Source organism: Myxine glutinosa, chromosome 4, assembly GCF_964187855.1.
Source record: "Myxine glutinosa chromosome 4, kmMyxGlut1.1, whole genome shotgun sequence".
Lineage (NCBI taxonomy): Eukaryota > Metazoa > Chordata > Myxini > Myxiniformes > Myxinidae > Myxine > Myxine glutinosa.
In genome coordinates, this window is record NC_136264.1 from 147,525,252 (window position 1) to 147,538,289 (window position 13,038).

General features: G+C 42.7%; 1 protein-coding gene across 6 annotated transcripts in view; it reads left to right on the forward strand.

Annotated features, from left to right (window-relative positions):
• LOC137425345 (uncharacterized) overlaps nt 1–12,624 on the forward strand; it is a 143,222-nt gene extending 130,598 nt beyond the window's left edge. For all 6 annotated transcript variants that reach the window (XM_078776579.1, XM_078776581.1, XM_078776582.1 and 3 more), the window contains one exon: nt 11,624–12,624. In XM_078776579.1, coding sequence (XP_078632705.1) covers nt 11,624–12,168 — 545 coding nt within the window. In that variant the 3' untranslated portion in view covers nt 12,169–12,624. The remainder of the gene's footprint in view (nt 1–11,623) is intronic.
• Nucleotides 12,625–13,038: the final 414 nt, after the last annotated feature.

Sequence of the window (13,038 nt, forward strand, 5' to 3'; positions counted from 1 at the left end):
GGACTACAAAATGTAAATGTTTCATGATATTTGTTATATTATATCACCTTTATCTATCACTATTGTTGAAATGAAGATCAAATAGCTGCATGTTGAAATATGTTGAAAAAGTCAAAACTTTACATGGGGTGTACTTACTTTTTCATGTGACTGTAGGTCCTCAGAGTCAATTGTATGTCCAAGATGCCTCACTTCTGGAGCCATGGACATGCATTTGTGCCGCATGCCTGCTTCCGACCATCTCATAAGCACTAAATCCATATTGTGTAAATCGTCTTGGTCATCCACCCCCGTTATCAAGATGTCATCTTACTAAGTACATACTAGAGGAATACCTTGGATTTGCTTATCCATCGACCTTTGGAAGATGGATGGATGGTGTCGACAATATCCTGACTGGTAGACGGGTGTATCTAAAGAGTCCCTGTGGGGTATTTTCCATAGTGTACTTACAGCTGTTCTTTTACCCCCAGTGAGCGTGGGGTAAAGATATTCGATTTGAGTTTGTGAATACTGGTTAGGCAGTAAACTCTGGTTGATGGTAACTTTGTAGTCAGCACAGATTCGTACATTCCCATCTGATTTCATAACTAGTTTTGTCCGAGCCACGCAATCAAAGAACGAGGCAGGTTCCAGGATATTTTCACTTTGGACACTACAAGACTCAGCATCAACTTTAGCCCGCATTGAATAAGGTACTGGTCGTGGCTTGAAAATCTCAGAGTAGCTTCCTTCCCCCCTCAACAAAAGTTTGCCTTTTGTGCCTTGTAGCTCACCCAAACCATCCTTCCACAGGCAGGGCTAATTCTTCAGAGCAGAAAGCAGCCCTGTACCCAGAAGCAGTGCAAATCTCATGTCAGGTGAGTTTAATTTTCTCCAGCCAATTTCTGCCAAGTAAATTTGGGTGATTGCCCTCGACAAAAGTCAACGGTAGGGCTTCCGTATGTTCCTGGTAATGGACTTTGGCCTTGAGTGAACTGAGCAATAGGTATCATATGTCCAGTGTAAGTGTGTAGAAGTGCATGTTCCTTCCCAAGATTTCAAACTCGAAATAGCTTGTGGAAGGTAGTTTTTTGGGGGTTTTTTGTATACAGAATCGAGGCTTGTGTAAGAGTTAACACATTGAACATGAAAACATGCACAGACACATACAACATGCAATGAGGGGAGCGGGAGACAAGAGGGGGAGCGAAGGAAGCATACAAACACAGCAACAGAAGAGAACAGCGACGTCGGTAGATCTGTGGAAGGGCTGGCGGAGGAGGGAGGGGTACACGGTACAAAGCAAATGAGCACTTCTAGGAATTTCAGCAAAGCAGTTGGTGATTTAAAGATGCGGATTTGGGATATTTTAACGGGGGTAGAAAAGATCAAGGTTTTGGATGGGGGAAGATAAGAGATGGTGGTGAACAGCTGTTTTAAAGACCTGGAGGGAGGAGAGGGATAGAAGAGAGTGTGGGAGTTTGTTCCAGAGGCGGGAGAAAAGAGGAGTGAAGGTGAGCAGAGAGTCTTGATTTTGGCAGTTTCACGAGAAGAGGGTTGCTGGCAGATCTAGTGTGTCCTGCAGGAATCTTTGGGGGACAGAGCACAGGTAGAGCAGGGGGAGCCAAGCTGGAGAGGAGTCGGTGGAAGACAGAAAGACCACCTACCTGCCTGCGGTGAGAGGGAGAAAGGCCATCAGAATCAGCTTCATCGCAGGAGATTCCAATGATTCTGAATGCTTTGGTTTCAACTGCGTGAGGCAGGAGTACCAGCCCAGAGTGAAGAGCAGTATTCCATTGAGCTGCGGATGAAAGCTTTGTATGTGGTGAGGAGCTCAGAAGTGCCCAGAAAAGACTTCCCACAATGGATGATGCCCAGTCGGCGACTGGCTTTGGAGGCCAGCTTGGAAATGTAGTTTTCCCAGGAAAGGTCATGACAGATAGTGAGACCCAAAAGCTTGAGTGACAGAACTTCTTCAAGAGGATTGTTCAGAAAGTAGATGGGAGGGCTTTCCAGACGGGCTTTTCGGAGAGACAAAGTGAGAGTGTGAGATGTGTCAGGATTGAAAGACGTGTTCCACTTGTTTGACCAGTTTGTGATATTGTCCAGGTCTGCAGAGAGTGAAAAGGCTGCTGCCTGCCGATCTGAGGGTTGAGATATGGAGCAGCAGAGAGTGGAGTAATCAGCAAAGAGATAGAGAGTAGTTTCCAGAGAGTCTGAGAGATCATTAATAAAACATAAAAAATAACCACATTTAGAGGCCATTTTTCCCCGCAAGCGGGGGTTGGCCTTTTTCGGGAACCGTGGTTGTTGTTGTTTTTCGGTCCCCTTTTTGAAGCAATGTTTTACGGCCGGATGCCCTTCCTGACGCCAACCCTTTTTGCCGCCTTTAACGACAAACAGGGAATTACCAGTGAACTGGTCCTCAATTAGCCGACCTCTGAAGGATGACAGGCTGAGTCAACCCCCCTGGCGTTAATTCAGCGATCAGACCGGGATTCGAACCCAGGATCCTAGGATCCTAAGCTGACACCCTAGCCGCTAGCCCAACACCAGGGATTGAGAGATCATTAATGAAGACCAGAAAAAGCAGAGGGCCCAGAGCACCGCCTTGAGGAACTCCAGCCTGAACAGGAAGGAGAGAAGAGAGAATTCCATTCAGGGCCACATGTTGACTGCGACCAGAAAAGAAGTCTGCAAGCCATGCGTGGAGATTTCTATGGATAACACAGGAGGAGAGTTTGGTGAGCAGAGCGGGGTGCCAGACCGTATCGAAGGCATGAGATATGTCAAGGGAGACGGCTCTGATTTCCTGTTTGGCATGGAGGACCTCCATCCATTGTTGAGTCAGCAGAAGCAGCACGTCCAGAGTACAATGACCTGGTCTGAATCCAAATTGATGATCCGAGATCAAGCCATTGGAGAAGAGGAAGGATTTAATGTCAGAAGCGATGATCGATTCCATGACCTTGCTGATTATTGGGAGCAGGCTGATTGGTCTGTAGTATCAAGGATCTGTTTTTGCACCTTTCTTGTGAATGAATGAATGAATGATTGTTTTAATGCCATTCTTTCTTGTGTAAAGCGGTAATGTTGGCTGATTTCCAAGCAGATGGCAGATGACCTCGAGCAAAAGAGAGGGTGAAGAGAACAGACAGAGGGTGAGCTAGAGTAGCAGAGCAGGATTTTAGGACCCGTGGGCTGATGCCGTCTGGTCCAGTTGCAGAATGAGAGTCGAGGTTTGACAGAAACACCTTGTCAGGAGAGAAGGACACAGAGTCCAGGAGCAGCTGGGTTCGACTGGGTAAGGTGGGTACAGAGAGAGATGGGTTTGGGACACAAGATTTTGAGGCAAACATAGAGTTGAGGTTTTTGGCTTTGTCACGTGCGGTGTCAGCTATTTCGCCATTTGAGGTAAGGGAGTTGATTTATGGGTAACAAACATCAGAAACAGATTTGACCAGACGCCACCAGGATTTGGAGGAAGGAGACAGGTTTGAGATTTCAGTCTTGAGAGTAGAGAGATAGGTGCTTCCTGGCACCCCTGAGGGTAGACACACACTTGTTCCGAGCTTTTTGAAAGGAACTGAGATTGCCTTCAGTTGGATTAGCCTTCCAAGAGGCAATGGCAAGTTGTTTCAGGGCAACTGCCTCACTACAAGATTCAGTGTACCATGGACGGGAGGAAGGGTATGATACTGAAGTCGAAATGGGATAAATCTGTGCATGAGAGAGAGCAGTTTACTTTGGAAGAATTCCCAGGAAGAGTTTGTCAGAGGCAGTAGAGATGGCAGACCAGTCCAAATGATTGATGGCTGCTTGAAGACCATGCCAGTCGGCCTGAGTGAAATACCAGATTCGTCGACGCTGAGGAGGTTCTCTGAGAATGGCCAGAGAGATATCCACTTTAACAAGCAAATGATCAGAAGAACCGATTGGAGCAGAAGAAGAGCAGCAGACATTTGCAGGGAAGTTTGTCATAACCAAGTCTAGAAGAGAATATGCTCCGTTGACTGAGATCCGGGTTGGGAAATTGACAGATTGTGTCAGTCCCAATGAGTCGCAGACGTCCTTTGCTGAAATGCCATGGCTGGTGAGAGGTACCCACACCCAGCCAGCTGGCATGATGACAATTGAAGTCGCCATATATGAGGAAGAGAGAGTTGGGATGAATGGAGAGAAGTTGGTCCATGTTGTCAGACAGCGAAATGTAAATGGAGTTGTCACTGTTTGGAGGACGGTACAGAACAGATATGAACAAAAGGTGGGAGCGGAGAGGAAGCCGTAGCCAGAGGTACTCCTGCGGGTGGGGTGGAGAGAGAGCAGTGCAGGGAGAGTGAGGAAGAGCGTTGCTAAAGATTGCAACCCCACCACCAGGACAAGGCTCAGGTCTATCATACCGGAGGAGGGAGTAACTGGGAAGAGATATTAAGGAATCTGAGACATCTTGAAGGAGGAAAGTTTCTGTTAAGCAGAAAAACCCTCCATAAGTATTAAAACAGTGAGGTCAAAATATCTACAACTAGATGGACAGGACCATAATGTTGAGATCCTGCTTTGATCATGATGTATTCCTTGATGCATCACCTGTTCAGAGATGTTGGTGTGATTTGAGGCAAAGCTGATTCGTTTAATCAACTGGAATCTCAAAAATATGCAGTACCATCTCACAAAGAACATACAATTGTAAGTTGGGTGAAAGATTTTGGTGATTTTACATTTGTATTGGTACAATATCCAGATTGCTAGCTTAAAATAAAAAGGTGAGTGTGCAAGTCCAATTCAGAAGGGGTATTTGTGAGTGAGATTAGGCATCAAGCATGAATTGGAGGGGGAGGGGGTTTGGGGATGGAGGGGAACCTCACAAGTGGTATGACGTGTGTAAGACTATTTATTTAAGCTGCATTACACTCTGCCCCTTCTCAGCCTCTACATACAGTGCCCTCCATAAGTATTAAAACAGTGAGGTTAAATTTGTTAACAGTGAAGTAATGGAATATACATACATTACTCAATAAATTTGGATTTGAAATCAAAAGATGAATTTGAGGCAAGAGTACAGAAGGTCAGCTTTCATTTTTTGGAATTTATATGCATTTGTGTTTTCCCATTGTAGAACAAGATAACTTTTTATGTTCAGTCTCCTCATTTTAGATAAGCATAAGTATTGGAGCAAATGACTGACAGATGTTTCTTGTTGCTTAGGTATTTCTTGTTGTACTGATGGTTCACACACAAAAGAGCTGTGAATGTCTAGTCTTGGTTTTTTTTGAGTACCAGTTCACTGGTAATTCCCTGCTTGTCGTAAAAGGCGACAAACAGGGTTGGCGGCAGGAAGGGCATCCGGCCGTAAAACATTGCTTCAAAAAGGGGAGCAAAAAAAAAACAACAACAACCACGGTCCCCGAAAAAGGCCAACCCCCGCTTTGCGGGGAAAAATGGCCTCTAAAGGTGGGTTTTTTTTTTATGGCTGCCTCTAGAACTGGCACACTTCTCTTTATTACCTCCGCCACCGAAAGTGGATGGAGGTTATGTTTTCACCCCTGTCTGTCTGTTTGTTTGTCTGTTTGTCTGTCTGTCTGTGAACAAAATATCTCAAAAAGTTGTGGATGGATTTGGACTAAAATTTGCAGAGAGGTAGTGTATGTGACAAGGACGAAATTATTAGATTTTGGTGAAGATCCGGATTTGGATCCGGCCAGTATATTTTTTTCAGTGTTTTACCATTGGGAGATAGGGCCAAAACTGACATGTAGCAGGATATCTCAAAAAGTTATGGAAGGATTTGAACAAAACTTGGTGGACAGGTTGTGTGTGTGACAAGGAATAATCGATTCGATTTTGGTGAAGATCTGAATATGGATTTGGATATGATAATTATTTAATTTTCAAGTGATTCTTCACCATTGATAGATAGGGCTAAAACTGACACATAGTCGTGGCTAAAAATATTGGCACCCTTGCATTTTTTTCAAATAATTCACCATTTCTTCCAGAAAATTGTTGGAATTAAAAAAATCTTTTGGTATCCACATATGTATTTCTTTAGTTTGCAGTGGAGCAAAACAAAAAATAGCTGAAAAAATCACTAAATCTTAGCTTATTCCACACAGAAATCCTAAAATGGCCCGGACAATATTATTGGTACCTTTTAGAAGTTGTTAGAAATAATTGGATTTCAAGCAGGTGATTCTCCTTTACTTTGGAATTGAACTCACCTGTGGTGAGTTGCAGGTGCCTGCAATATAAAACTAGAGGTTCCAGGGAACCTGAACTCAACTGGTCGATATCAATATGGTTAGAATATGCATAATAGAACCACAAACTATATAGTTTATATGTGCTAAAAATATATGACAAAAATTGATTTTTCAATATGGCCGCCCTGCCGCACCCATTTTTGGGCGTGCAATGCCCAAATGCAATCCTGAACTAGTTTATGTCTTAAAGATGCTGCATAACCAGTTTCATCAAATTTAATCAATATTTGTGACTTTTAGAGCGTAGACGTCGAATTGTTTACAGACGACAGACAGACAGACTGTTACGTGCTCCTCCCCAAACCCCGGTCACGGTGTACCTCCGAGCCCCAAGAGGAGTCACGGCAGAAAGATGTGTTATTCTGTATGTCAAAGATCAATGGTGAAACCACACCAATTGTTACCAACAAACAAGTATTGTATTAAGATCACACAAGAATAACAGTACAACAACAATAGTAATAAATTGCACAACCAATATATTTTTCCTATGATGGTACCATCAGGTTCGTACAATATAACTCACTGTGCTCCAAGTGAGCGAAAAGAAGAACATTCCCCAATGTCTATTCCGGCATCAAGCCAAAGTCGATCCGCTCCAGTGTCACGCAGGTTTATCTGTCACAGCGATAACAACTCTGTCGCAGGAATCCCTTTCCCGGGAAACCCAAAGTTCACTCGTGACTCTCGTTCGCCAATCGTTCGCTCCAGACCTCGAAGCAGCTCGGCTTCTTGTCTGACTCACTCGCTCCGCCTTCTCTTCCTCCTCCTCTTCGTCATCGTCCGGTTCCGGTTTCATTTAAAACATTAACTTTTTTACCTTTTGAAAATAGTAATCTCTATCTCCCTTAAACGACAACAATAATAGTACATGGAATCAAAAATGCTTACAGTGGTTGAAAACCACAACAACGGAAATGACGAATCTGTAACACAGACAGACAGACAGACGACGGACACTGGGTGTTGACAAAAACTCAGCTGGACATAGTCCAGTTGAGTTTTAAAAATCACTCATTCAACCAGTTTGAATTGAGAAAATGAGTCATTCTGCTGTTTTGTGTCACTGTGTGTACCACAACGAGCATGGAGAAAAGAAAGAAAATCAGAGAATTGTCTGAGGAGGTCAGACACAAGATTGTAGCCAAGCATGGACAATGTCAAGGCGACAAGTCCATCTCCAGAGACCTTGATGTTCCTGTGTCCACCGTACACAATGTTATCAGGAAGTTTAAGGTCCATGGCACTGCAGCCAACCTCCCTGGACGTGGGAGGCAGCGTGGGATTGCAGCGAAGGATTGTTTGAATGGTGGAGAAAGCACGTCAATCAACTGCCAAACAGATTCAAGCTGACCTTCAGACACAAGGCACAACAGTTTCAACTCACACCATCCGTCGCCAACTCGATGAAAGGGGGTTATATGGTAGGAGACCCAGGAGGACCCCACTGCTAAGAAAGCCCGACTGGTGTTTTCCAAAACACACCAAAACAAGCCCAAATCCTTCTGGGAGAATGTCCTGTGGACAGAAGAGACCAAATTAGAGCTTTTTGGTAAAGCACATCATCTCTATGTTTACAGTAAACAAAATGAAGCCTTCAAAGAAAACACCTTGCCAACAGTCAAAAATGGAGCAGGTTCAGTGATGTTTTGGGGTTGCTGTGCTGCCTCTGGCACTGGGTGCCTTGAATGTGTGTGTGGCATCATGAAATCAGGAGATTACCAAGGCATTTTGGAGCACAATGTTGAAAGCAGTGTCAGAAAACTTGGTCCCCATAAAGGTCATGGGTCTTTCAGCAGGACAATGACCCCAAACACACTTTAAAAAGCACCCAGGAATGGTTCAAGCCAAACACTGGACTGTTCTGAAGTGGCCAGCAATGAGTCCAGATCTAAATCCCATTGAACACCTGTGGGGAGATCTGAAAACAGCAGTTGGGAGAAAGCACCCTTCAAATCTGGGAGAGCTGGAGCAGTTTGCACAAGAACAGTGGTCCAAACTGCCAGTAGAGGTGTAGGAAGCTCATTCATGGTTATTTTGAAAAAAGTTATTTGTGTCCACCGAGTTATTTGAAAAAAGCGCAAGGGTGCCAATATTTTTGGCCACGACTGTAGCACGATATCTCAAAAAGCTATGGGCGGGTTTGGACAAATTTGGTGGACAGGTTGGGTGTGTGACGAGGACTAATCGATTCGATTTTGGTGATCTGAATATGGATTCGGATATGAGAATTACTTAATTTTCAGTGATTCTTCACCATTGAGAGATTGGGCGAAAAGCGATATATAACATGATATTTTATAAAGTTATGGACGAGTTATGACTAAACTTGGTGAACGAGTTGGATAGGTGACAAGAACAAGCGGATTATATTTTGCGTCAGGTCCGAATCCAGATCCGGCCTATCAGTGGGGGGTACTGAACATAAAAAATGCTATTGTTCTACAATGGGAAAACATATATGCATATAAACACCAAGAAATAAAACCTGACCTACAGTACTCATGCCTCCCATTCATCTTTTTGATCTCAAATCCAAAATTATTGGGTACATAGCAATAATCACAAATTTGACTTCACTGTTCCAATATTTAGGGAGGGCACTATATGTGACAGATTGCTGACAATGTTTTACAGCAATAAGCAAAATGTTGCATAGAAGAGAGTGTTCAGGCAGTTAGAAGATAAACTTTATTCAAGGTATTGTTTGTATTTTCATTCAGATGGTAGGCTTCAGAAGGGCAGGGGACTTTTTTTTAAGGGGCATGAAGCATTCTAAGAGGGTAAGGTGGAGTACGGGTCTGACATATCCTCGTGCAAAAATTAGTTTGCAGGAATACAAATTTTAGTGCACAAGCATGGCTCTTATAAATGACAGATCTTATATATTAAATGTTTTACATATTTTTTTTCTTGTTATAAACATTATTGTACGTGCCTAATTTGATCAATAAATGGTTCCAAATTTTAAGCGTTCAATTTCCCGTCCCTTTGCTGTCTCCTAAGTTGCTCTCCTACGGAGAGGGAAGAATGGATTCTTAGATTTCGTTCCTGTCGTCCTCATGAGCAGAACCAGGAGCCATTGTGGTAATTGGCCTTTCTGTCTACCCATCTACCTTCTTGTGTTCATTTGTAATTGTTAAAAAGAAAACGTTTTTCTTTTAACATTCTCAACCAAGTTTTTGATTGAGTTTGGCAACACCGACATGCCACTTTGCCAATAGTTTTTTGATAAATTAATTCGGAGGGGTGACCACAAAGTTCATAGCACAGCATATTCAGATGTTGAAATGTATGTAGTCTGATCAGATTTTCCAACTATGTCTTGGAGTTATGTTTAGGTTATTTGCTCAGTACATTGTGTGATATTCTGGGAAGTACACGTACAGATAAATAAGCTAGTAATAGGTGTCCACAACCATCCTTGACCATGTTGTAGAACGTCAGCCGAGATCCTCATTTTTTTATTTTTTTTCAGCACTCACTTTTTTGCCCTTCCACCTGCACTTTTTCACCTTTATTCGCTTTTAAATTTGTTTTCCCGCAACCACTTGAGCAATTGGCATGAAACTTTCCACATAGGAGTGCCTGCTACACATGGAGAATCTTTAAACCAAGTTGCATGATGGATGATTGGATGGAAAATGCAGCCGGCGTTCCAAAAAGTCTGTTTTCTGTTAGCATGGGTTGCAGGGTGTTTCACGAACAGGAATAAACAGTCTCGACCGAATAAATAAATAAAAAAAATTTTTTTTTGCATGTCTAATTTTATTGTTGCATTGCTTTTTAATAACTTGGCAATTCATGTTTTTCAAACTTTTCAGAAAGTACAAAAGGTCTACCTTTTCAAGAATGTTGTGTTTCTGTAAAATGAACAATAATTATCTGGTACCCTGCAATGCAGTATTTTAAGTGTTGACTTTATAAACTATTGCAAATTATGTTTACTTTATAAGCAATTGCAAGTTTGTTTTTTTGGTTTCTTTATTACATGTTCTGTACACAATTAAATCTCTACATTTGGAACATTGGCCCCTCATCCAGATGTCAAGCTGGGATGACATCTGCACCAAAGCTATCCTTATCCAGCTATCCTTATCCAAAGCTATCCTTAGAGGTTGCTGTGTCTGGGAGGGGAGGGGGAGAAGGGTGGAGTTTTGTGCCACGGTGGAGCGTAGAAATTGAATGTGCACACAAATCTCTTAAATAGTCATCACTTTGGTCCCCTTCAATAGAGTCGCACGCATGCAATGAATTCCATGATCTTCATCCATTGTCGTTCATCTTGCAGCTACCAATGTTAAAGGATGATTGTTGTTCATAACTACATAGTGAAGATTCCATAAGTTTTCACTGAACATAGAAGATCTTATGGAAGAGTAGTTCATCAGCTCAACCCGGTACATCTCTAAAATGGTAAACCTGTACAATTTGTCACCAAAAGCTAAAGTCAAGTCATGAACTGTTGCCATTTAACATCAATATAACTAAGATTCAGGAAGACCATTGTAATCACAAGAGCAAATTTCAGTCAATACAGCGAAAGTGAAAATCACCAGGGATCATTGATTCAAATGGAAATCCTCACTCTTTAGCAGTAGTTTATTCCTAATGATGTTTCAGGTTTGGATAAACCGTTAAAAGCACGTAGTCCCCAAATGTTGATATTCTTGTGTGATGAACAAGCCTGGTGTTGGCTTTGTGGTTAGGGTGCCGGCTTGGGATTCTAGGATCCTGGGTTCGAATCTGGTGGATTGCTGAATTAACACCAAGGGGGTTCTCAGCCTGACATCCTTCCGAGGTCGGAAAATTGAGTACCATTCCACTGGTAATTCCCTGTGTGTTGCAAGAGGCGACTAACAGGGTTGGCGGCAGGAAGGGCATCCGGCCATAAACCATTGCTTTAAAAAGGGGACCACGGTGCCCCAAAAAGGCCAACCCCTGCTCTGCGGGGAAAAATGGCCCCTAACGGCAGTTGTTGTGTGATGAACCTTTTGATCGCTCCTCATATATCTAACTCAAGTGTCATGCCAATTTTTTTTGGAGCTGAGGTTTGCTTAAACTATAATCACATTGACAAACCCATCTTGGTATTATTTTATGTTGAAATTGTTTTTACATACTTGAAGCAATGACATATGTCTTCCACTTTTGGTTCCCCATAATCTTTTTTCCTATATCTAGAGTCTAGACCGTTACTTCCCAATGTTTACTGCCCTAATACTTCTCGTGTAATAGGACAGTAAAATATTGACTGACAACCTTATGCCATTTTATTTTGGATGCTAAATAAACTGCTTTACTTTTGCTGAATTTTACCTTCTTCAACCTTCTGTCATTAATGACCTCTCCTTACCTTTTCTATTATCACCTACATACAGGACGCTTTGTACCGGTACTTGGAGACTGCCACGTGGAGCAAGGATCAGAACGGTCAGGAATACAAAGTACAGTTTCGTCCATATTGCCTCTGCCGCCTCCATCGCTACTTGCACTTTCACCCACTGTCTCATTACCTCAACACCGATCGTTCCCATTGCCCAACCTTTGTGATATGCCCTTGCGGTTCGGCCATGGGTTGGACTGTATGACTGGAGATCCACGCTGTAGCAATGGTACCACAAAACTTAGCGACAGTGTTGAAGCTGACCAGTGTAGTGGTTGTCTCAATAACCCTGCTCCTTGTGGACCTGTGCACATCCATGGTAGGACTTTACCCTCAGATGATTGTCGGCTGTCTCCATATCACCTCCACAATAAATCTTTGTGGCAGAAAGAGAAGGACAGCGTAACCAGTGGACCTGAAAGCAAGGTCACTGAGGGTTCTGGAGGTGGTCCAGGAAAAGCGGGGACCTTGGGAAACCCACACACCAGTATCAATCCACAAGACGGTATGTGTATTCAACAGTTCTTATCTTTGTTTTGATGAAACCAAAAAAATATCATTCCCATCTTAGTGTTTTTGTGTTTGAATCACGTGTTTTGCTTGGTTTTCTCTTGTACTGGTATAATATGATCGTGATGTGTACAAGTGCCACAAACTTGATCATCATGTCGAACCCATGAAAACGTTCCTTTTGTTGGGGCATATAAATGGTTCAGTGATCGAATCCAATACCCTCGCCAAAATGAGTTTAAATCAAGTCTTAAAAAGCTAAAATATATTGACCTAATGTAATATATGCATTGTTATAACAAGCAGTCGCTATTGTAAAGCTGAGATGTTGCAATACCAAGCATAGATCCACCATTGTGATTTTGTGGAGTCAAACTCTCCCTCCCCACTCCCGCAAAGCAGCAAATTACCTCCACCACCTTTTGTGAAACCACTACATTACTCTACCACTGCCCCACATCCTTCATATATAAAAGTCAGAATCCATGCCAACACTGAATACTTTTTTCACTCCTTAGTTTGGTGGTGGGAATGGGGGGAGGGAGGAGGTGGGAGATTTATGCATATAATTGTTTTTTGGTTTTTTTTAACAAAAAGGTGATGGTGCTGTACCCTCGCTTGCCCGAATGATGTCATGCCTGTTCCAAATCCTCCTAAATCGTACTAATACGAAAAATGCAAATGGAGAGATATTATCCCTTTTGTTTCCCAATCGTTTGGAGTGGCACCTATACTCTATAGTGGACACGTTACGCAGCACCGCGTTACCCACACATGTTTAGGAACTGGGTTTTAAAACAAACTCATAGTTTGCAAACATGTAACTGCTCCACCCATGCTTCCATCATCCCAGCTCTTTCCCAATCCTGTTTCGTTTTAAAATAGAAAATGAAGATTCCC